Genomic DNA, 25,352 nt, shown 5'->3' on the forward strand with positions numbered 1-25,352 from the left:
GGCAGACCAAAAATAAGCTTATTTTGTTATACGGAAAGAAATATGTTACTCACTTCCTATTAAAAATTGTACAAAAAACGTTAATATCCTTTGCACAGCCTGCTAGCTTAACTACTTTATTGCCGCACTATGAAAAAAATATGTCACACCCACCAGCCAAGATGTTTATTTTGTTATTTTACTGTGGTAAAACCCTGACTTTATATTGCATGTCAGTAATCAGGATCTCGTTAAAGTTGTGGGAATAATATGAGATGCAAATGCCTTGGAATTTGTTAAACTTTTACTGCACAGTGAATCGGTCATGGCTAGGCGACAAAGTTCTTCATTAATTGCGTTCATATTCAGAAAAAGTCCAAATACCAAAATGTGTCATAACAAACCACATGACATTGCTCTTTTCTTATTAATCAGGGATGTGATTTGACCAAAGTGAAATTATCTGAAAATTTAGCCGGGGGTCTGGGGGCACCCAGCTAGGTCCAGGGCAGTGCCCTGGTGGGGGGACAAGGGGGGCAAAGCCCCCCGGAGCTCATGGGTTTTCCGTGTTTTTAAGTACTTTCAATGCACTCACATGACAAAGAAATAGACAAAACACCAGCATAAATTTTCAATGTATATTGAACTATCCCATATAAAATGGCAGTTTTAGTCAACTCAAAATCAGTCACATTCAAAAACATTGGACTGCCTTTGCTTTTAAAAACTATCACTGAGAATATCATCATATCTAACTAATGTGATTACTAAGTTAACACATAAATAATGTTGAAGAGTTCAAATTTCATGAACAAATAATTGTATCATGACCAAATGAAAAGTAACTCATATTAGAGCATACCACAAATGTCTTTGTTATAGCAGAAGATGTTATCTGTCGGAGTCATGTGCATACACAATGAACTACTAAAAATAAAAAAAATTAAAAAAAAATTAAAAAAAACGGATTTTTTTTTTTTGGGGGGGGGGGGGAGATAAAAAAAAAAGCGGAATTCCGCGAATTAGCGGAAAAATCACATCCCTGTATTAATGGTCACAAGAATGTTAACAGGAAAATGGTTTGCTCAGCGAATAAGGCAGAACAGAGCAAAAGAAGCAAAACTGGAAGTGTATGGTCTAATCTTTTTAGATGGCAGCTGTAGTTTCATGACCTGAAGAATCCTTGAGCATTATGAAAACACATCAATAACATTTCCATTCATCCCAAAGTCTGGCTAGACTGCATCAGAGGAGTCAACTACAGTCATTTACTTTCAGAGACACTAAATGTGGTATGAATCATCAATAATTACAATTTGAAGCATCTCAAATCCCACAAATATGTGAAAATGCAAATGCTGGTATACTATTCCTCATCCTCTGCATCGAGAGGGGCCAGATGAGGTGGCTCGGGCATCTTATGCTTCCACGGGGCATTCAAAATGATTGTATTTAATGGCTCTAACTTTCAGTCACTTGTTCAAATATTTTTTGGGTTCAACCAAAGAAAATCTTCTATAGAGTCGTGTAGCCATTCTAGATTTAGATACCTGTAAATAAAATCTGAAATGTTCATCTCTTGCCTCATATTCTTCTCGTAATGTAAAATGCGTTTAGTGTACAGCAAAAAATAAATACATTAGGCCGGGATCATTTTAAAAGGAGACGTTTTTGCAGATATTTTTCACTGTATTCTGAATTCCACGGCGAGCTATATTGTATAATAAAGTCTATGATCACAGAAACCTTGTACACCTGAAAACTGACAATGCACCTTCTCATAGTTTTTGAGGGAACTAAAACAAACTTTCGCTCAGGTTAACTCTCGATTGAAGTGAACTTGTCTGTATCGCTGATTCACTGCATTTAAAAGGAACTTAAGTGCTTTTGTACAAAGTACTTTCAACATACACATTACTTCCCTCTTTAAATTCCCCAACGGTATAATGTGAGTGTGTAATGCATGTTAAACATCAACGGGGGGGGGAAATAAAGAACTTATCAAGCTACACTGTCTCAAGCATGTTGTATTATGCTTAATGAAACAAGTATTCAATCACTTTTTGAACATATTTGTCTCAACATTTCTTACATTCATCTAATTGATTTCATTGCTGTTTATTTGTGCCACTGCTATCATCAAGGATTTGAGTTAAGATGGCTTTATTCATGAATATTGGATCAAATCAAATCCTCAATGCTTCTCCAGGGTGTTGTTAGACTGCTGCCCAAAAAAACGGGTGACTCGAAAAATGTTTTACTCATTTTATTGCATCAAAGTTGCCTGAATAAATAATGAAAAAAGTATATACGATACACTGATTATAACCTTTGCAGGTTTATAGAATGCCAAATGTCTAGTTTGATGAAATCTGGAAAAAAAAAAAATGTTTTTTGAAACAGACCCCACAGGTACTTTGGGGTATGAAAGAATGAATCATCCATTTACAGAAAAGGAAGCCCTGTCATAATTTGGCCGTGTCACTGTAGCTCATGGTGCAAAAAGATCAAGTGGATTTGAGCGTAACTGATCCAGTGTGTGTCAACGCAGAGATTATCGATACTAAACGGATCTTAGTCAGTTAATCCTGTTAACTTCAACTAACTATTGGATCAACTGAGACGCACACAACATATAAGGTTCGAGCTATCACATCTCTAACGCCTCCTGCTGTGTTAATACTTTCAGATCAGATGATGAGATATGAACAGCCAAATCCATGTCTGTATATGGATGATTAATTAAACTAGAAGAAGACTTTCAAGTGCCACTCGGGGCGAAAATCTATTACCATACCACAATATAATCAGGTGTCTGGCTATAAGAAGGTAATGGCACTTGGCAAATACCATTTCTATACGTTCAATTCATCGACTATTATGCCCATCCCGATTCCCTACTTTATCATCTCGACTAACATGAAATTCAAACGATACACTCTCCCTAGTGCCCATCTTAGACGGTGACTAGAGAGGAAAAATAACAATGAATGTCCAGTAATTACATTCACACATGACTCAATAAGCATTTGAGTGCCAAATAGGCACGTGCGCTGAGAGTTGATGCTGGCTAATAACACGCAGCCTCAATCCAAGCAACTCAGCAACCTGGTTAGAGCTTAACACGCTTTTAATTACAGAACGCCCGAGTTTCCAAACATTTCAGCAGCTCAAGCAGAAAATGTGATTAATTATGTGGATGTGAGAAATGTGTCTATTCTGAGGGACGACAAAATGTGTTTTGTTCCCAGGCGAGAGAATGCCTGGCTGTCAGCACCGAGCATGCATGGGCACTGGAAGAATCCAAGTAGAAAAGATTTTATTGCTCACAATATTTAGACTCTTGGGCATGTTAGTCTTATTTTAGGCAGCATTGTCAAGGCTGACAAGAGAACAGCAGGAAAGACAAATGGGTTGATTTGAAGAGAATAAACCCCATTGCTGTCTATTCAACAATGCGCTGGCTTGTCTGACAAGTCCAGTTTCACAGCTCATGCAACAAGAGAACATCTTGTGTTGATTACGAACAGAAAAAAAACAACGAGCTGCGACTTGTTTAACCAAGAGTGCAGATGCAGTACTTTTACTTTGGCCAAAGTGTCAAACAAGAGGAAAGCAAGCCTCAACACGTTAGCCCTATGACTCATTGCTTCCTGTTTGATCAATCATCTCTATTGAATTAAGACATTTTTTTCAAAATACTGATAACATGAAGCTCACGTCATCTCTGATTTGTCCCGGATATTAGCATCCCCAATTTTGGAGGACACTTGGAGGTGATGAGGAAATGATGGGAATAAGGAGGAGGTCATTTGCATATGTGGCTGATGAGCCAGACACAAGCAGAATATATGAGAGAAGACAGCCAACCACTGCTCCCCGTAGTCGTCGTTCTCACCATCACTCTTTGTGCATTTATGGGTGGGGAAGCCAGGGAAACAATGCTGTCCCAGAGGCCAGCCTCTATAGTGGTGGAGTGAGTGAAAGGGGCACGTGAAAGGAAGAGGGCCTGGCCGTATCCAAGCATGTGTGTGGGAAGACCCCGTGGGTCACACAGACATTATACTACTAAACCAGTCACAGGGGGGTGAATAGAGAAACTTTGCTGCTAAGAGGAGGTGGTGTAAAATTGACGTGGACAGATGATTGCACAATGCAGATTAAACTTGTGCCTAAAACAACAGTGCCAATACTTGAGTAGCATTTCCTCCTTAAGTATGATGAAAACTTAGAAGCAGTCATTTACGATAAGTACAGACTCTTGCTTCATAACTTAACATGTTTGGCAATCAAAGAAATAGGCATGGGGACTATAAGAAGATTGTGGGGGGGTGGACAATTAATAATAGGTGCTTTGCTATGTACATAATGTTTGTCAACAAATCTGATGGCGTCCTCTCGAGCAGGTATTAATATTTTCCAATTCATGAAAAAAATGTACATGTACACACGTTTAAGACAGTACAGTTGTCTATATGTTGTTGTGTTTTCCTTTTGTTGGGATAAAACTGGTGTCAAGCCAAAACATACCCCAACAACGGCATGTTTGCTTAACCATTAACATTGTATCAACACTTTAGATTGGCCAATAATTCGTAAAAAAATTACACCCACAATTGTGGACTGACCCGAAGTGCAGATTTGTGGAAAAAAATATATACATTTAATTTATCAAATTGTGACATCAGTGATGAAAAACCTATTATGGTATTAATGAGCAAAATAAACAAAGAATAAGGAGTAGGACTAAACCAGATTTTTAATTCTTCTTACTCCCTTTTAAACATGTAAATTGTGCCAAATGACAACAATGTATAAAGTGTTTTAATTTTAAACTGTGTATTACAATTACGTTTTTTGTTACTTGTTTATTCAATAACCAAACAAAAAGTAACAAAACATACTCAACAAATAATACTAGGTGCTCTCGATTAGGTGAACCAACTACAATTAGGTTGATAAGCCTATTTCAATTAATTCAACTACTGTACACTGACGTACCATTCCAGTGAGTGTTGCTGGACATTTTAGAGCATTTTGGCACGATTATATCACTAACGATTAGCTAATTTACGGTAGCTCAGTTCGAACACAAAGCTACTTAACATTTATCAATAAACAACATGTTTATATGCATCACAAATGATTCAAAAGACCGTGTTTACTTACCCAAAATATAATATTGAATCCGAACAGGAAGTATTTGACGCAGCAGCTGACTTCTGCTCCTTTATATTTGTATTTTCTGTTCATTCTTCCAGAGGTAGGGGCTAGCGAGCGAGCTAAGGAACTACTACGGTCGCTGTTGAATAAACTCGACCAAAACCGCAAAACACCCGAAGTGATGGTTAACTCGCTCCATAAGAAAACAAAAATTGGTTTACTACCCGAGCAGACTCAAAAGATACGAACATAATTAGCCTTCCTCGTTTGGACTTTTAGCATGCTAGGCTAGCTAGCACATAACTTTCCTCATTAGCATGTTACGCTTAAAAAGGGGAAGGGGGTGACAAAATTCGGGTCCGCGGAGTCTCGCATTACGCCAAAAGTTCGTTTACGTGTGTCACCCGTCGAAAAGGAATCAATCACAAAGTGCTGTGCCCCTTCGAGACGGGACAACACCCATACGTCATCATCTGTCGTCGACGCTGGAGTGAGAGACGTAAACAGAAGCAAGGGAAAGCCAGGGTGAGCCAGTTAACTTCAGTAACCAAAAAAGTGTTCAAACTGTTGCTTTGTGCACTTAATGCTTTTATTTAAAATACCTCTGGCTCATTTTTAATCGCCTAATTTATGTTAATTACACTGTCTGTTTTGTACCCCCCCCCCCCCCATTATTCTTAAAAAAAAAAAAACTCACCATATTCAACATGCCATCCACACAAGTTCCGTGGGTTAGAATAGCATTCTCTGCCTGTCAATATGTGTGTGATCGATACCTGTATGGATACTTTTATCCATCCATTTTCAATGGCACTTGTCCTCAGTGGGGTTCACGGTTGTCCCAGGATCAATCGCAGAGCATAAACAAATGGGAACCCAAACACATTAACACTTAAGGATATACAGTATAGACAAGGACATTTATAGACATTAACAATAATGAACATTTTGTGTAAAAGGAGCCTCTGACAAGACATGTATAGTGTATTATGCTTTCGAAAGCTGTTTAAAAATGATTTTGATGTACCGCCCAAAAAATATAAACTCGACCTTACGCTAGCCAGAGGCTGAGCCGTAATGTATTTGTTTACAGAGAAAATTAGCTGCTAAAGCACAAGTCATCTTAATTTCTCTTATCCTACCTAATTCTGTAAACTCGGTACGTACACTGTACTATAGCAGGGAAAAAAATCAAAAGAAGAAGAATGCATGTCGTTTTTTTTACTAGTTGTCCATGACCCACTTTTGGGTCCCGTGTACAGTACTAGATCTTGTCGAAATGTGTATTTTTCTTCAGATATTGTAACATCTGTTTCCTGAATTTTGTGTACAGTATGTTTTAATGGTAATGTTCCACTCTCTTGAGTTTGTAGTTAAATAGTCAGATTGATACTTTTCACATTTTCTACCTCTAACTTAAAAATGTATGTATTACAAAACAGTAGATTTGATCAGAAAACATTTAATCTCATGAGTGCCAGCGTGGCTTAAGTGGTAGCGCCGTCGTCGTCTAGTTGTGGGTTTGACCCTCAGCCTTTGTGACAGTGTCGAACCGTCTCGAAACTGGACTCCCACTTGCTCCTGATGCTGTGTGTCCTAAGGTTCGGTTGTTGTTGTTTGGATGAGTTATTTTAACAGTTTTATAGGTTTAAATTATGTTAACATATTTCTTTTTATTATGATCTACTATAGAGATTTAAGTGTATGCACATTCAAGATAATGCTACAAAACTCAAAGGATGGCGCAAAGTTAACAGTGAAGATGACAAATGACCCAAAACATACTGTGAAAAGAAACTCAAAACGTTTTTAAGGCAATTCAAATTCTTCAATGGCCAAGACCGTATTGACCTTATCTCAAGTCAAAAGAACATGCTTTTCACCTATACCGATGACAAAAATGAAGAAAGCAAGACCCACAAACAGGCAACAAGTCAAGGTGTCAACAGTGAAGGCCTGGCCGTTAATATACTATTATTTGTATTCCAAGCAGTCAAAATGATATTCCTGACCTCGCGTTAGCCTTTTTGACCTCAAGAGCGGCCTCTTGTGTCTCAAATTATACTTTCACTTTCAAATGACTAATTCCTGTTTCTTCCCGTTTTTAAGTAACTTGGAACAGGCGTGGCAACTGCAACATTTTTGGCTTGTAATGTGATGTAATGCTTGGGTGGGATATAAATTGCACAAGTTTATTTCACTGAAATACATGACCCGAATGAGGACAAGCAGAAAAGAAAATGGACGAGTCAACAATGCAGAGAGATGTTTACATATTTTTCCTCTATGTAGTGATTTGGGAAGGTCAATGCTGACCATAATCTGTAAAATAAATTACAATTAAATAACTCATCTCAATATAGAATATATGTGTGATGCAGTGCAGGTCAAGACCACTGCAATATATAACCACAATAATAATCATTATTATAATATTTAACAATAACCCAATGTAAAATATTTTGTAAAAACTATGTGGGATTTTATATTAAATAAATGTGCTTGCATGCTACCCGCGGTGGTAGTTGAGCTTGAGGAACTTTTATATCTGGATGTGTTTGATCATTTGAACTTCTGTCTAAAGTCCTACAGATGGCAGTCTCGGAACCCGAGTTGAATGTGAATTTGGACCTTGGAGGCTGACATTTTGGCAAAGCACCTTTCACAAAGTAGGCAAACAACTTTCAAATTAAAATAGACGCCAGTGGGTGTGGGTGTCAATTTGTAGGTAGCCGTGTCCAATTATTCCAACCTGATTCATTGGATAATTAATAAGGGGCTATCAATGGCCTTCGGATCTTGTAATGGCTCAGATTGAATTGAATTAACTACCTGAAGTCTGCAATAAAAATCAAAACTTTGTAATACATTTCTCAAGGTAGAGCTCACTAGATGTTTACGTGCCTTGAGTTTTTAAACCTCCATTCTGGTCGATACTGAGATTTCTCCCACAACTTGATGAACAAATGGTCTTGTGGAGAGAAATAATGTTACAAGGCTTTACTTATGTGTTATCACTTTATTATTCATTGATTGCCAGACATCATGCAAGTATGGAACGTACTTGTGTAAAAATGCAATTGCATAATCACAGAGCCCTCAAAATTGAAATGCTTGCAAAAATCCAAATCAAGGGTGTCAGCAGTGCTTGGCCTGTCTAGAGTCCTGCTGAAACCAATCCATTGACAGTGATAGGTTTAATCCTGCTGAAGGTCAACACCAAGCAGGTGTCCACGCCTCTCAAAAAAAATTCAAGTCGGTGATGTGCTGTGTTTGCTGACACATGGTGAGGCAGGAGGGGAATGGTGTAAGGATAGCTTTCAGGATCCATGCTCAAAGCAGAAAGTGTTGATTTGAAGGCCACAACCAATTTCATCCATTTTGTCAGTTAACTGGACTGTACAAAACACAATTTTGAGACTGTCAAGGCTGAAATTGGTTTGTTTTGCATTGGAATGAAATGAAATGTGCAAAAGTGCAAATCAATTTGCCATTATAAAGAAAGTTTGTAAATATAAAAGGGAACGATCTGCATTCAAAATCCATTTTAATAATCTTTTTTTTCCCCCCACATAATCATAGATGAACATGTAACATTGCGAAATGTGTTCCCCATGGTTTGTCAGCAATATGCAAAAACCTGCGTACTAATTTCCATGAATCTGATCAAAAGACTGGCATTTATCAACATGAATATTAGGAATGGACATTATCATCAATAAATTTATCTTTAAGCCCTGTGTATATAATTGATTGTTGCAACGGCAATTTGTTGGCCAATCTGTATCGAAGCGTTTGAGGCAAAATGTAGTGCACTTCATAGCTGCTACCAGCAGAGGTGCTGGTGAGGGAGTCAGCGTTACTTCAAAACTGAGCTACATTCATACAGACCTCTGCTGTGGCAAGTCCTCCAGGTAGCGTCAATCTGCTCAATATAGCAATGGCACAGAAACGGGTCCAGAACATTCCGGGAGGTTCTCACACCCCATTTAATAGTAACAAAATAACAAATAATTAATGAATAAAGTTGATATTACAATAGGAACTTTGGTCAAATGCCAATTTTAATTTAAAATTAGCATTTAAAAGCTTGGGGAATCATATAAAACTTTAAATTAATGAATTAAAATTACATTAGGGTTAACCTCACCCCCCCTCACCTCCATTTGAAAGTTTACATTCACTTTAGCAAATGCAATATAAAGCAGCATACAGTATATATACACTCTGTGTTACACTGAGTATTGCACTATGGATTGTAATTTGCAATGAATTTTAATTCATTGCAGCCATGTGTGATTAACAATTGCGATTGTGTTGCATAGTATTATGCGCAAAGTATGTTTTGACCAGTAAACAATGATTATAACATTCAAAAAGTAACAATCAATCATTGATAATGAGCTACGAAAGATACGGTATGCTTGTTGTGAGACTGTAAAGTATAACATTCATTCAAAGTGAAGTAAAAAAAAATAAAAAAAATCTTTGGTTAATTTGCCCTTTTAGTATGCCGGAAGCGTACAAGCTACCACAAATGTTTATGTAAAAAGCTTGTTCTTGTCATTGTAAGGCCATAAGTCACATCAGATACTAATTGCATTATGAATCAAGAATAATGATGGTTTGTTTACAATGCCAATGAAACCCCAATTATTGCAATCTCACAGATCAGTTGAGATGGTTGTTTTCTTCACCCTCAGACTGCCGCCCCAGCCACGGGGACAGGTGTTGTAAGAATGCATGCCGGGTGACCGCATACCTGAGTCCTCTGACTCAATGGACGCATCAGAGTCAGTCAGGGAGCGTGTGTTGTAGAGCCTCACGGGAGAGCACATCTGCTGCGTTGGGGTTAGAGGAGGACTAGTGAAGGTAGGCGATTGGCCCCCCAGCGGTTGTGACTGGAACGGTTTGCAGTCATAGCCATGGTGGGAATATCCCACAGGTGAAATCGGCAAGCTGTGACCGCTCAGTGCACCTGGAGATGGGCTGTTTTTACGTTTGGCTGCATTAATAATGTTCTTTGCCAGCAGTCGATGGTTGGCCTTTGAATCTAAATTATTATTGATCGGGGACATGCAGCGACTGTCCTTGGGTAGGGGAACAGGAGAGGAAGCAGAGGATACGGACAGACGGTGAGAAGAGGGGAAAGACAAACTAGTATGAGAAAATGCGGGAGACTGAGAACGGGAGCCCCAAGGTGGCGAGACAGGAGAAGTGGTTGTTTTGGATAGTTTGGAAGTACAACTAGCGGAAGGATGGACAGTCTGGATTACCAATGGTGACTGACACCTTGGGCTCCAAGGAGGAGAACGGTGAGGTGCAGTTGTGGATGTTTGAAAAGGTCTGGAGGAGAGGGTGGGATTCTCGGTACGCATGCTAACCATGGGAGACTGGCATCTTGATCCCCAAGGTGGAGAGAGTGGGGAAGTGTTTGTAGATGTTTTAGATGAAATGTGCGAAGCGTTTGAAGATTGCGGATTGACTACCGTCGGGGACTGGCATCTTGAACCCCATGGTAGCGAACGAGAGGAATTGGATGTTTGGAATCTGAAATCATGACCAGAGGAGTTGGAGGATGATTGGACATTCTGGGATACCATTGGGGAGTGGCATCTTGAACCCCAAGGCGGGGAGCATGGAGATGTGGATGTAGAGTTCTGCGGTGGCCTAGCTATTGAAGCTGATGAAACCGTGGAACGCTGGATATTTTGGTTGCTCATCTGAGATTGGCATCTTGCAACCCTTGAAAAAGGAATAGGTGATGTGACGGATCGGCTGGAGATGGTTGCCGACGGGCTCTTAGTTTGAAGACCGGACGCCCACGTTGTACTGGCGAGACAGTCAGGGCTGCTGAACTTCCTTGTAAGGCCCGGCCGAGTCTCAGTGGGGGTTTCAGTTGCGCAGGGTTCCTTTGGATTCTGTTGGACCATAACAAATATAGCTTTTTACTGGGCAATCCTTCATAGAATACAATAGCTGGCCAATTTGGCAGTAGCACAAACTCTGTTTCATTGATTGTTTTGTTTGTTACGAGCTCACGGAAGTGATACATGGAAAACAAAACATGCCTTTTTAAATGCGGGGATTCTCTTCGGACTAAATAATATTTATTCTAATCACAGTGGCATTAAGGTCATAGCTATGAATTTTAATCCTCTGCATGTGTTTGTGCACTACGCCTGGCCAATAGCCCATGTCGACCTAGTTTTATGTGCCGTTCTCAGGTTACTCTGAATATGAATGTCCATTGCAGGCAGGGATTTGAGGTTACTTGGCTGAACAACATGTAAGCACCCCCCCCCCCCCAATTAACACGTTCGGAAATACTATCTCAACATCTCAATGTGTTAATAATATGAAGACTACTTCAGCTGTTTATTAGAATTAGTTAGATAGTATTTGGCTTTTGAAAATGTCTTTAAATGTTCTTCATGACCAGTAAGGCCATACACATGATTTGTATTCCCAATATGTAACTGATATTGAAGTGATGAGCAAAATATACTTTAACACGTCATCTTGTAAAATATGTTTGTCGAAAGTGATATGTCAGATTATCAGAGTCTTGCTATTTATTTTGTATGATCAAGTGTTTAGCAGTGTCAGCAAGAATTCCAGGAAAGTTGCACATGCATTAAAAGAAAAGTAAAATGTGAAATTAGAAAAAGGAGAGGTCACAGATGAGTGAACGCATAAAGCTTTAATCAGAGAAGAAGTGATTCAGCTAAAACACAATTAGAACAACATGAATGAAAGTTTATGAAGTGAAACAGACATGCAAACTCTGCGGACAGAATTACAAAAGACTGATTATTTTCTTTGAGCAAACAATTCTGGAATTGCTGCTTGAAGTCGTGAAAATAATGTAGATGCAGGTCCTGGAAGCGAATTAGCATTCAGTCTGCAGATGGCAAACATCAAAGAATCCAAGTATGCGGCACAATTTTGAGTTAAAAAAAAAAATGGCGGTGATCAGAGCAAATTACCCTTAAGATATAAACACATAAAAGGAATTCTATGGCTGCATTTTCACTTCAGTGAGGAGCATTAAATTGCAAATTGCAACTCATAAAGCAGATGCCACATCTGTCAAACGGCTTTGTAACAACATCACTCTGTTCCTCAAATAAGTAAAACACAGTGTGGAAGAGGGAAAGCAAATTTGTTATTCATTTAATTTAGGTCCTCAAAAGGGAGGCGTTTTGGTGCTAAAGTGCCTTGCATCATCGGCACAAAAACTCATCTGAGCATGTTTTTGAGCACAAATTTGTATTTTAACTCAAGTCAATCAATGCCTGAGTAAATCAGCAACTTAAATTCAAATTTACATTTTGGTTTCTTCTCATAAAGAACAACAGACGTAATGTGTGGCATTATGAGAATATTTGACATTGGTAGTTTAAATTTAAGAGGAACTTAAAAGAAAACAAAGGCAGAGGAAGATGAAAAAAGCACAGAAAGGGACAGATATAAGAAAATGGTTCAGAATTTTAAGCCAAATAAAGTTTGGCAATCACCACGTTACCACATAAAACTTCTTAAAAGATAAAAGGCCTCCACACCTGTGCTTCAATCCCCGCTTTCTTGGCAGAAAATCTTGGCCTTGGTGCCTGAATCCCCTGCCGAGCAGATGACACACGGGCTGGAGAAAAAGCAGTTGATGGTTTACCACAAGCTGGATTTGATGGATACTCTACTCTTGTGATGGAGCCGACAGGAAGCTGAGGAGGTTGAGACTGGGTGCGATATAGAGCGGCGGGGTTGTTAGGTAAGGAAGTCTGTCTAGAAAAAGACTGAGGGGGCATCTCGTTCTTGGACTGTGGCGCTCCTTTCGGTAGGGTACGCAACGGGTCCTTTACTGGCTTAAGGATGAAAAGGGATGAGTTAAGCTGGTAGGGTCGGTGTCTTGACAGGTCCATCTCTATCTTGGAGCAACCATTCTCAAGAGGTGGCGTCTCTTGAGCCTGTGTTGCTGGTGCCGTTTGTCTTGGTTTTGTCTTGGCAGTTTGTTGGGCTTTCATGTTTTGAGCAAGTTGAGCACACATGTCAGAGTTTTTAGCGATAGCTTTGACCCTACCCGGCATATTTGATGGGTAAACCCAAGATGGTGGCAAAGACATTGTGGGAGAAGGAGATCTAATATGGTGACCTGCATTCTGATTCTCAACTACATATTTCTCCATTCTGGACTTGCGCTTGGCAAAAAGATCTGCACCTTTTCCTGATGCATCATTGAGGGTCTGTTCTGGTTTATGTTCCACCCTTGTATAGGTTCTGGAGCTCTTAAGACAGGAGGTCCACTCCGGAGCTTTGGCTTCTTCAGCCCTTTCTTCCTCTTTGACAAGGAAGTTGGATGCTTCTGCACCCAGAGCTAGTAACTCCTCCTCAGATGCGGGCTCAGGCACAGATCTTTGCCTTTGTTTCTTCTTTTCATCCGCCCCTTGCACTAGAGAAAGCAGCTCAGGGTTCGGAGCTATGACCTTCTTCTCTTTGAATGTGAACATTGACTTTTTAGTTGGTCGTTTGGCAGCACTATCCTCAAGTAATCCTGTTTTTATTGGTGGTGTCGACTTCCTTTCCGTAAAAGACTGAGGAATGAAGGTACAAGGCTTTGGGGCTGTTGGAGGTCCATAATGGGGATGGGGTGAAGCAGCATTTTGAGATACAGTAAAGGCAGGGGGTGGTGGAGGGTTAGTTGGAGACGTAACAGGTGGACCGAAGTAATCAGCCTTTGGAGGCTTGTTTGTGAAGGCTGGCAAGGGAGGTGTGGGATATGCTGGAGGAGGCGGAGGTGAAACTGCCACGGACTGGGGAGCAGTGAATGCAGAACGAGCAGGGAGGTTGTCCATGACAGGACTAGCAGCCTCTTGGGACTGCACTGTCAGTGGTGAGAAAAACGGCCTGGCAGTTCGATTCATGGTCTGCTTCGATGTAGACACAGTAGTCATCGAATGTCCATGGCAGCCATTAGAAAGGTTTTCAAGAGGAGGTGAAGCCGTATGACCTCCGTTTATCGCTGCCTCACTCTCCATAAGACTCATTGCAATTGGATTCGTATTTTCTCTTTCAGGTGGAAGATCATCTTTTACTTTGCCTTCAAGTTCTCTGTAGACTGGATCCTTTTCCTCCTCCATGTACTCGTCTATTTCCTGTACAGGAAGGAAATGTCTTTCTTGGACAGTGCTGGGCTCAGCGACATCTTCTTTGGCATGTTGGTCACCTTGTTCCTCCATGTTGTCACCTGTTGCTTGTTTACTCCCAATAGGCACGAACAGTGGGCTGGTAGTGCAATTCTTGTAATTCAAGTCTTTGTCCTTTTCCTCACGACTTCTCTCTGCCCATGTTAGTTTGCTACATGACGGGTTGGGTTTCACATTCCCGGTTATGTCCTCCTTTGACTGCACTCCACTGCTTTCCAGTGTAAAGGCGCTGACCCTCTGCTTGCGCCGGTTGAAGAGTTGCACGCCTCTGGAGCTGGAGCTGGACGGGACAGTGAGCTGAGCAGCAATGATGTGACTCCTCAGGCGGGCCTCCTTGAGCTCCTTCTCAGATAAGCTGGCACTCCTGGTCAGATCTAGCAGAGGAAAGAAAAATAAGGGGGCACTTAGGTTAGTAAAAGAAAAATAAAGGTCAACTTCATCATTAGATATGCTTGATTAATGGCAACGTGTCAAATAGCTGGAAGAAAATGCTGTGTGCCTTATCAAAAATTTAAACAACTCCCTAACCATTTATTTAAATCTTACTAGGCTGCTTTGAAAAACCAAATGAAAAAAAAAAACGCTAAATCAACTGATTTAAAAATAACCCACAAGGTTAACTTTATTGACCAGAATCTAAAGGCCAGTGGTGTCCATTTGCTTTGGGATTCTTAAAAATTATAGTATGCAGCATGCTTCTGCTTAAAATTATGGTTTGTTTTCTAAGATTAAGAGTTCCATTCCAAGCAGCAAAGTTATTTCCTCTGCAATCTGGTCAAGTCCCTCCCTGTGCATTCTTCCACTGTGGAGAAAACCCCCTGCTTAAACCAGCATGCCTGCTTTCTTACTGCAACACTTAAAAGTCCATTTTCACCATCTACAGCTTCCAAAGAAACAAAACAAAAAAACTTAATAGCTGTCTGAAAAATCTCATTTTTAAATAAAAGCAATACAAATAGTTAATGAAAGTATCAAAAAAGCGACACATTATTAAGAACCCCCCACAAATGGTATCATATGAGGAATAATGTGGATTTAAAGGATAATTATTGGTTCTGGTCACACATTATACATTATTCATCTCATTCATGTAATTCTGTCTGGTGGAAGACATACCATGTCCCTTCAGGAGGTTCTCATGACAACTGAAGCAACCATGACTCATTCTTTGTTCCGTACATTGATTTATTCAGACAGCTACATTATTCAAAGTAATTATGTGTCGTTTGGAATAATTACAGGTTGGTAAAACACATGTCATTTTCTCTCTCTCTCTCTCTCTCTCTCTCTCTCTCTCTCTATATATACATATATATATATATATATATATATATGAAATTGATTCACTAATGTTAAACTGCCCCTCAGTGATAAGAAATATAAAGAATGAAACCCTTTTTTGTTCAAATTTGAAATTATATAAAATGTCTTTAGATGGTTTATTAAGATTTTAACTCAAGCCCAGGACCTTTTTTTTTAAACGGCTGTCTGTTGGTCAATGTCCCCAAACTGACTTTTATTAGGCACTAACTTTGAATAATTTTGGCCCGGGGAATATATCAGAGCAGTGAAGCTTGAAATGAAATGTCCTGACTGTAAACATTTGCCTCTAGTGGGAGCCAGATTAGTTATCAGGTAACATGCAGGTGCAAATCCAGGCACATGATATTCACATCATGAACAGCTTCTCAAAATAAATTTGATCCTCCCTAGCAACTAAAAGTGCTTTGGTTTGTTCATTATTTAAATCAAACAAAAGTTAATTAATGTAACATGATGACAGTGACTAAAAAGTTTACAAGAAAAACGAATGAATATGTTAATTTACATAATTGAAGAATAAACTGCTTTACGTTTAAACAATTGGTGAACGCAAGATTTTCAATAATCCAAAACCGTTTATGGAAAATGCATGTCAACAAAGTAGCAAACTGCATGCTATTAATGTAGGAGCCAAATGACAGTAAATTTCCAAAATTTGTAAATTTGGTATATTCCTGTAAAAAGAGATGTCAAAGCTGTGTAATAAAATTTCGTTATTCTGTTTTTGCATCAGAGTCCTGTGGAAGTTTTTTTCTTTTCTTCACAAGGCAAGCAGTTGGAACCGCAACTTGCACAATTAGGTTGACTTTTTTCATAATCGAAAAAAATGTGACAAACGCAAGTTTAAATCTACTAATGAGTTTCCTGTGCAGTTTCTCCCAGCGTAGATTTTCTCCCTTACCTTTTCCCCGTCACATTCAGAGCTCCGCCGTTGTGTATGTCCCCAAAAAGTTTCCCAGTGCATCTGCTGGCCTCACACACCCCTTTCCCTTTCTGCAGTGTGGCACAAGCTCCAATTTCCTTTTCTTAGCAAGTCCAGCAGCACCACAGAGAGAGGGAGGGTGTCTGCAGCTGGAGCCTGCGCCGCCTGTCTGCCTGCTTGCAGCTCTGTTGCACTACTTCAAATACGGATTCATTTCTTGAAAGAAAAAAAAAAAACTCAGCAGGGCTTATGGCTTCTGTGGAGAAACTATGGACGTCAGCTCTGACTTTTGTTTTGACAGTTCAAGAGAAGCCACCAATCTGTGTCAAGTATTGCGCGGCTTATCTCCATCTAATGTCGAGTGACAGCAGAAAAGTGTCTGACCCTCGTTAGAGTCATTGGAAAGCGAGATAGTCCAGTTTATGTTCATATGGATTAGTGCACGGAGACCAGAGAGCCCCAGTGGCTGACCCCTGCTACCCTCCCTGTCCGTCTGTGTGTTTATTATGCACTCTCCCTGAGTGCCTGGCCTCTTTGAACCCTCTGGGCATAAACTCCAACCTGCAATGGCTATGATAGGAATTTCCTGTCCTGTAGCGAAGACAAAACTTGAAGCCCTGAGCCATGATATCAAATCGTCCACACCCACTTTCTCTCACCACGTCCAATTTCACGACCTCATCCCTCTGCTATCAGTCCCGTCCCCCTCAGCCTTCCCCCCTCCATGGAGTAGAAAACTCCCACACAGCAGGGGGATTTTTAAAGTCAGAGGGCTAACCCTGCATTTTGTGTATCAAAGGTCAGATTACCCTGTCGGATGTTATCTTTCATCCGGCACTGGCTGCGGGCTGAGCAGGATGACAACACTGGCCCCGGTGGCTGTTGTGTGAAGCGGGATGGAAAGACAAGGATTAACAGAGGTCCTGGGATCTCCTGGACTGAATGTGACCTAAACTCCAGGTGAATCCCATGGGGGGGGCGGATAAGAGAAGAGCCCAGAGGTTAAAACCAGCCCTATAGTGTTTCTGTGTCAAAGGTCTGTGCAGAGGTGTAGCCAACTTTAAGCTGTTCTTAAGCTGTGTTGCATTCGGTGATCTGTTTGAGGAATTCTAACACTTACTGGCCACAATATTAGGTACACCAGCACAAGATAAAGAAAATGAATAGGGATGTTTGATACCAGTTTTTCAGACCGATACCAGTTTGAGTATTCAACTCTTGCGTAGCCATTGATACCAGGTACCGATACCACTAGTCCTTTTGATACATAAAATTTCTCCCAAAAACAAAAACAATGCCAGATAATTTGAAAGAAAGAAATGAATGGCAATCGTATGGCAACCATCGCGAGTACCGGTATTTTGAAACAAGGCCGGGTATTGGCCTGATACCAACACCCTAAAAACTGAATTTCTCTTATTATTGAAGTATTCTCACCATCCCCCCAAAAAACGCAAAAAAACTCATCCCAAATTATTGCTAACTCTTGAAGTGGATCCCATTTGATAGTACAAGTGTATCTAATGAAGTGTCTTTTCTGATTGAAATTGTTATTGACACAAATTATGATTCAATGTTTTCATTAATAATTATTTTGACAACGTAATGTTTTTTTTTTAATGGGGGCTAAAGCGGCTTAAACAGACATGGCTGTCAGTCTCTGTGTTGTATATTTTATTGATTACATTTCCATTGCTGAAGGGCTCGCATGGATTTTGACTGTATGGAAACAGATGTTTCATGGAGCGTTTTTGCCATCTCCAGTTACACATAAGGCGGGACTTTTTTGTTTCTGACGTTTGCCTTCTACCCCATTCCTCAAAGCTTTTTTTTTTTTTTTTCCCCCACCACAACGCGCCATATTTTCACTTTTAGGAGAGGAGGAGAGAAAGTAGCACTTACTTGTTTTGCTGCTCATCTGCTCCGTTTTGAGTCCAGTCGTTTCATGTGTTGTGTTGCACTCCTCCACAGTTGTGGCTTGTTGCGCTGTCTGGATAGGTTTAGTCAATCCTCCTGGACTCCAGCTCACTCCTCTACGCAAAGACACGTGTCCCTTCTCCATCTCCATTGTTACTCCAAGTTTAAAAACACTCTTTTGCAGCCAAGCGGCAGCCCTCTATGTAAGTGTTTCCTCCCAGTTGGATCAAATCTCACTCTTCAAGTTTTAGTCCTCACTGGTATACAAGGGACAAAAGCAAAAAAAAAAACGTGTCAAGGAAAGTAGCTCAGTTCTCCAATTGGCTACTAACGACCACGGCTCTTGCTTTCAGCACAAATCCAGCCAAGTGTTTTCTTGTTGTCGACTGAAAAATGTCAAAAAGAAGTGTGCTCTGTCTTTTGTCTTCATCAAGTCTAATTCCCTATCAAACTGGACCTCCCTTTAGGGCCTAAGCAGCGTTCCCCAAATGAGTTCCACTGGATGACTGCCACATGAAAATTGCACAATTTTGGCACGGAGAGCCGAGAAACAGCCCAATCTTGTCAAATACTCCTTTTTCTTTTCCCAGACGTTGCTTTTCCCTCCGCCGCTATTTCAGTCACCAAAGCATTCTCTCCTCTCTGTCTTCATCCAAATCTCCAGCCCCCAGATTATTTTTCTTTCAGCGAAAAGATCTGCTCTTTATCTTGCCGATCATAACTCCAGCGCGACATGAAAAGGGAGCTGCGCATATGGCAGTTTCCTGCTGTTCGGTGCATGTGAGGAATAACATTTCACTCTGCAAAGGTCATGCCCAAGACGGCTTTGCATTGAAGCTGTTCAATTATATAGGGATCCTGTGTTACTCTTAATATATGACAGGCAAACAAAGTGTTTACAGCGGACTGCTCTATTTTATTACTAGATGACAGGGCATGTATGTAGTTACTAATAATTTGGATTAATACTGAAAAGCAATAAAGAAAGCCATCATCTTGAATTGAGTTACACTGTGGTCGGCAACTCTTTGGGTCTGTCTTCACTTTGTTTATTTGTCTTTTTCTCCCAATTTGCAAATGTTTTAGTTTTGTGGAGTCTGTTTTGGCTTCGGGGCTAAAAGTCTTGCTGAAGGGATTGTGGTGCTAAAGTGCAAAAAGGCAACTTCATCTCATCCCTCGATGAAAGTATGTCCTCTCCAAGGTAACCTGCAAAACAAGAGAGAGATATTTTATAGTTCTGTTTGAGCCCTTGGCCCAGAATTAACAAGATAAAACCAAATCGTATTCTGCCAATCTACTTTTTTTCATGGAATTTTCAGGCTAAAATAACCTTCTTTAACTGTCAAATTAAGTCACGTTAATTGACAAAAGAGTCTCAAAAGTCATTTCGCAATATGCTTTCTTGTCCATTCTGTGATTTAATGAAACGTAATTAGTCGTACCCAAGTACTGTTCCAATCAAAATGCACTGAATACCCGGATGTTGTTCTTGTCAGCTGGCTTAAACCAAGGACGCCATTGGTCATGCTTGCGAATGCTAGGCTACGAAAATATCGCAAGACGCGTTTCATGCTGCTATCGCGGAAATATGGCACGGTTGGGGTCAAAGTTAACAAGTACTTTGAAAGACCGAGGGCTCCAGGTGGCGGAGTGGTACCGCCACTTGCCTCCGATGCAGGTTGGTGTGGGATCGATTCCCCGCCTGGGAGACCATGTTTGTGCAAAAAAAGAAAAGAAAAAAAAACTGAAAGACCGCACTTGGCGATTTCACAAGATCGTACTCTGGATTCTTCATATTGAGAAATGGCTAAATATTAGCATGATGATGAATAATTGTTGTCTTAAATTGATGTACTCACTCTAACCAAATTGTGAACTAAAGTGACCTTTAATCTGACTCTCCTTGAAGATACTGAGAGCCGTCTTTGTTTTTGTCCACGAATCACCATGGTAACACATTTTCACATACCGTAATCACTGTTATGACCAAATGCCTTTCCATTGTTGCTTTGTGTTTCTGCAACTCCACCACAGCCGTTGATGATAGCAGTGTGTTAACAAGGAAAGGCACTCGACAATATGTTAGCCGAGTCATAACCTTCGAGACAGTCAAAACAAAACACTGCCCGGCAACGAAAAAGCTGCACAATTTCGCATAGTGGCGTGATGTTGGCGACTGAGAGCACCAGATGAAGGCTGGTACTGTTTAGACTCTCTGACAACAGCTCTTTGAGTCTCACAGATGTGTCACGGCTCTGAAATGACATTATCTATTTTTTTTTTTTGTTGTTGCTTTTCTTCATTCCCTAACATTCTCATGTCCATCTATGCTCCCTAATAGCCCGGGCATGGCATTGCTTCAAAGCTTTCTTGAGAAATGCACACCCGTCTAATTGTACTGTATGCGCTTTTCATACTTGACATCTGATGTCATCCCCCCCCCCCCCCCCTACCCCCTCCTTTCCCTCTTATCTAGCCACCAATTACCTTGAACTTCAAAAGCTGCCCACCTGTACCGCTCGCTCACCCACAACTCCATGGCTTCCCTGTGCCACTCGTTGACCTCCATGATTAGAGGTAGGGATATCATTTACAGTCTGGGCCGCTGGAGGCCACTTTAGCGTGTAATCACAGTGTTCCTGTTCATTGTCATTGAATGATGCATCCGCATGTAGACAGCCGTATAAACTGTAATCAGTCTTCTAATGTGTACACATACGGGATGCATCAGTGGCCTGGTAATGGAATGTCAGCATAATGCTTCACTCACATCATATGTATTTTTTCAATGTGATGGATGTACCTGAATTTAGATACGCCATATGTGTAGTTTAAAGTACACCTTGAAGGTGTATCACCTATCAAGCACACAATTGACACCCTCAGGTGCTACCTTGTGCCATCTTTTACTGGATTTGATTTTTTTTTTCTAACCTCTCCCAGATAATAGGCAATTCAAGCTGAGGAATGATTTTTGGTTGTATTCCAAAACTGGCATTCCTGGTTCATAACTCCTAGGTGGGGGGGGGGGGGGGGGTGTAGACGATGGTCAACATGCCTCAGCTTGTTCTGGGCGATGACTGACATCTAAAACATGGCAAAGTTCCAATTAATCTCATGGATCTTGCCAAAAATATCATTGTATTTCATGAAATAATACTTGGGGGGTGGGGGGGGGTCCGACCTGGTTTGCCGCACATTCCGCTCCCCTGTTCACAGGTGGGAAACTTGAAGCAACCAAGATTAACACTTGAGGGGGGTGCGTGTGTTCCAGTGCCAAGAGGGAGGCGCCATGATGAGAAAACTGTTAGACATCAAAAGAGTAAAGCACTTTTTGAAATAAGTATTATTAGAACTGCAGGGATTCTTTGTAACACTAACATTAGTAGACATACTGTAAGGCAGTAGTCATGTGATTTCTCTCAGCCAATCAGCCAAGAAAGGTAATGTCAATAATGGCAATCTTATATTCTAAATATTATATAGTGTTATGATTTTTTTCAAAATTTTCTGAAAATAGAAAAAGTTCTTAAATGACGTAATATTTGTTAGGGTTAAAATGAAGGAAATATTTCAGTGATTAATCCCCAAATCCAACAAAATTTACCATCGCAGTATAACCAGGACCGTTATGGACCACAGAGCCACAGTAGCGAGACAAAGAACCCTGCAAGTCCCCAATGAGGGGGGAAAAGCAACATCCCAGATGTTTGCCATCTTCTCCAAACTTTCCCTCCTTTGTTTCAATTAGCCGCCTGTCGTCTCTCTGTAAACAAAGATAGCAACTTACCCTGTGAAGATAAACGGGACGGCCTGCAGGTGAGGGGCTGCAGCAGCAGTATTCCTTTCTGCGAGGCGTGTGCTGGTCCACTCACTGCAGCTCACCTGTACTCTGCTGGGTCTGTCTGTGTGAGGCAGCAGCACAGTGGACGGCCCCCTTTTTCAGTTCCTATATGACTGTGCACACACACCTCCCTCCCCGTCCTCCCCCCCCTCGTCTCACTCATGAAACAGACGATGGATGGGGCGGGGTGGAGGGTCAGCTGGAACACAGAGAGCTCTTTGTCTGGAATCTTTTTCATATGGTTTCCTTCAAGCTTGCATACTGAACACATTATGCTATCATATATTTTCATATTCAACACGAGGATGCTGAGCAGTTTGTGGGCCCCGTGCTGTTCTCCCCTCCCTCCTTCTCTGTTTTTAATTCTTGACCCACTTTCCCGCCAAGTGCACCGGGAAGTCTGCTCTAAACAGAACTAAATATAACATAAATGTAAACAAAGCGCCGGGGGGGGTATTGTGGGTCGTTTTTGTGTTCCTTTCTTGTCACACAATAAGTAAAAAGTCAGATCAGATGTTTCAGCAAATTAAACATCGAAAAAGTATACGTTCAGTACAATACTTGCAAAAGCTTACTTTCGTGGAATTCAATCACGATTTCCAAATTATATTGAAAAATACGACTACTGTAATAATTACGAATGCAACGCTTGTAGGTAGATGTTTATCGTTCTCCCACAATGGGGCAATGTCAGATTAATTTTCACAAAGAGCACTTAATGCATACTAACAAATACCTCAATTAGTGCTTTAAAAAAAAAACATCTAAATGAGTGTATATTGCTGGAGCCCATAGTACAAACGCCATATGATGGAAATGTAGTCAGTAACTGGTGCGTGAAATTTGGAGTCGGATTAGATTATTTATGTTAACATTAACCCGAAATCAGGGCACAGTCGGGATAATTCCAAACAGACGTGTCGTTGTCATGAAAACACACACACACACACATACTTGTACTTATATAATTGTGCGGACAACCATTGACATAATGCATTTCCTAGCCCCTTCACCTAACCCCAACCATCATAACTGATTGCCTACCCCCATTCCTTTCCCTAACCCCAACCAAAATACAATTCAAACCTAAACTCTAAAACCAAGTCTTGACTCTCAAAAAGAGGTCTTGAGTTGTGAGAACCTGCCAAAATGTCCTCACTTCACAAAAATGTCCTCAATCTGTTGGTTAAAGACGTATTTTGGTCCTCACAAGGTAGCACAAACACGCACACACACACACGTGGCTTACATTCAGTAATCTGAACAATAACTGACAGATGTTTGCGGTCCATTTTAACCTTAATCCACTGAAGGAAATTCTTAGATGTCAATTAATTCTTTGAATTGAGATGCACTGAAATACAAACATTAGAAACACTGTGAATAAGATTATCCTTTAGTTGCTTAGCTGTTGAACTGAAACTATTGACAGCCTTGGATTAGTTCATCAAATAGGACAACTGAATGAAAAACAGGCTTATCAGTCAAGCCAGGATTCATGCTTTTTTTGTGGATAATATTTAGGATAGAATTTACTTAATTTCAGTTGAATCTCAATAAACTAGTTTGCTATTCTATGTGGCCCACTAAAGCACTTAAATGCTAAATGGATTTTTTTTTTCATTTTACAATCAAATTTCTTCTTTACATAAATTGGACAATGGATATGTGTGAAAATATTTGCTATTTGCTTCATTTTGCAGCCACGCAAGCTGTCACGTCAGACTTCTTTTTTTTTTTTTTTACCCTGTCTACCGTCTGTGTGATGTGCGTGCACTTATGGCCAACGACGATGCACTTTGGTGTAAAGTTGGGTTTCAAAGTCACGGCTGGCTAGCTAAATGCATGTCAAAACTGTACCAGATAACAGGGTACACTATATACTTATTAGGGATAGACCGATTATTGGCTGGGCCGATTATCGGTGCTGATATTCGGCATTTTGATGAATATTGGCATGGGCCATTTTGAAGAATCATACAACCAATAATAGATTCATTTTAAAAAGTGTGCAGGGGGGGAAAAACTTCAGGGAACTAATTGTTTAAATTTTCTGAGATGCTGCTGACCCTGGGAACTCTCTGCACCTTCTGTTTTGGTTCGAAATTCTAACTAAGATAAGTACAATTGTAATACTTGAGATATTTTCAAATTTTAGACAACTTTATTTACTGTAGAACACAATAGGGAGCATTTACTTAAGTTTTTATTCAACTTTTGAAGTACTGCCCCTGGGAGATCCCTGAACTTTTTGTTAGATTTTTAAAACAAAGATTTTTTTTTTTACTCCAAAATTTGCTTAAAAATTCAAAAAATTTAAAAGCTGGAGTTTGTATTTTGACAATATTTTTTCTTTTACTGAAAATTAATATCGGTTCCAAATATCGGTTATCAGCGTCCTTGACTACTACTGTAGTCATCGGTACCGGCATCGGCCCTGCAAAACATATCGGTCTGAAATGGTGAAAAGCAGTTTAACGCTATAGTTTCACAATTAAGTACTAAATCCAGGTAACTCTCAAACATGTATCACATATCAAAATCAGTTTATAGGGTTTTTAAATATGTTGTTAAAAATATACATAACATTATCACAGTCCTAAAAAGCCACACAAAAAATAGTGTTTGACACCTCTGATAATCCTAACTGATCACTCCCGTTATTTATTGAACACCAAAATGTACCATCTGCTTTGCAGTGATGCAGTGAAACTGTAGACGTAGAGGTTCACGATGGACTTTAAGGTAATGAGATAGATGGTCGGCAATTCTGGAGGCTTGCAGCAGAAATAAATGCACATGGTGGAAACGTGTTTTTTGTTGTTGTTTTTGAAGTCTGGCAGTGTTCAACAGAAATGTCTTAATAACCCCCCAGCTGTTGAATAAGCTGACTTTAAAGTGTGTTTCTTGTGGTTTGCCCCTCTATTAAACTGAAGGTCACACAAGGGGTAGAGAAGAGGCTTACTTTGCATTACATTTACAACAACAACAAAATGAAAAG

The 25,352-nt window shown here is 40.3% G+C and overlaps 2 protein-coding genes across 3 annotated transcripts in view; both read right to left on the reverse strand.

The window, feature by feature from the left end:
* The window catches only part of tspan17 (tetraspanin 17), a 46,954-nt gene extending 41,300 nt beyond the window's left edge, over window positions 1-5,654 (reverse strand). The window contains exon 1 of one of the 2 annotated variants that reach the window (XM_077577308.1): window positions 5,149-5,654. In XM_077577308.1, coding sequence (XP_077433434.1) covers window positions 5,149-5,232 — 84 coding nt within the window. In that variant the 5' untranslated portion in view covers window positions 5,233-5,654. The remainder of the gene's footprint in view (window positions 1-5,148) is intronic. The other variant, XM_077577307.1, reaches the window with a different exon arrangement.
* A 2,318-nt stretch (window positions 5,655-7,972) lies between these two features.
* synpo (synaptopodin) lies at window positions 7,973-22,441 on the reverse strand. Its single transcript, XM_077577305.1, has 4 exons — window positions 22,298-22,441; window positions 18,493-19,713; window positions 12,708-14,719; window positions 7,973-11,063 (listed from the first exon to the last, which is right to left on the reverse strand). Exons 2-4 carry the CDS (start codon window positions 18,656-18,658, stop codon window positions 9,807-9,809), a joined length of 3,435 nt encoding a protein of 1,144 aa, XP_077433431.1. The 5' UTR covers window positions 18,659-19,713; window positions 22,298-22,441; the 3' UTR covers window positions 7,973-9,806.
* Between the last annotated feature and the right edge of the window lie 2,911 nt (window positions 22,442-25,352).

The sequence above is a fragment of the Vanacampus margaritifer genome, chromosome 10 (genome assembly GCF_051991255.1).
Source record: "Vanacampus margaritifer isolate UIUO_Vmar chromosome 10, RoL_Vmar_1.0, whole genome shotgun sequence".
NCBI lineage: Eukaryota > Metazoa > Chordata > Actinopteri > Syngnathiformes > Syngnathidae > Vanacampus > Vanacampus margaritifer.

Bases quoted from the DNA above. Each gene is read 5' to 3' on its own strand.
- synpo (XM_077577305.1), bottom strand. From the start codon at position 18,658: ATGGAGATGGAGAAGGGACACGTGTCTTTGCGTAGAGGAGTGAGCTGG. The intron at 14,720-18,492 runs GTAAGTGCTACT...TTCCTCTGCTAG, and splicing joins GCAGATGAGCAGCAAAACAA to ATCTGACCAGGAGTGCCAGC. The intron at 11,064-12,707 runs GTGTGGAGGCCT...ATGGTCCAACAG, and splicing joins AAGCGGGGATTGAAGCACAG to AATCCAAAGGAACCCTGCGC.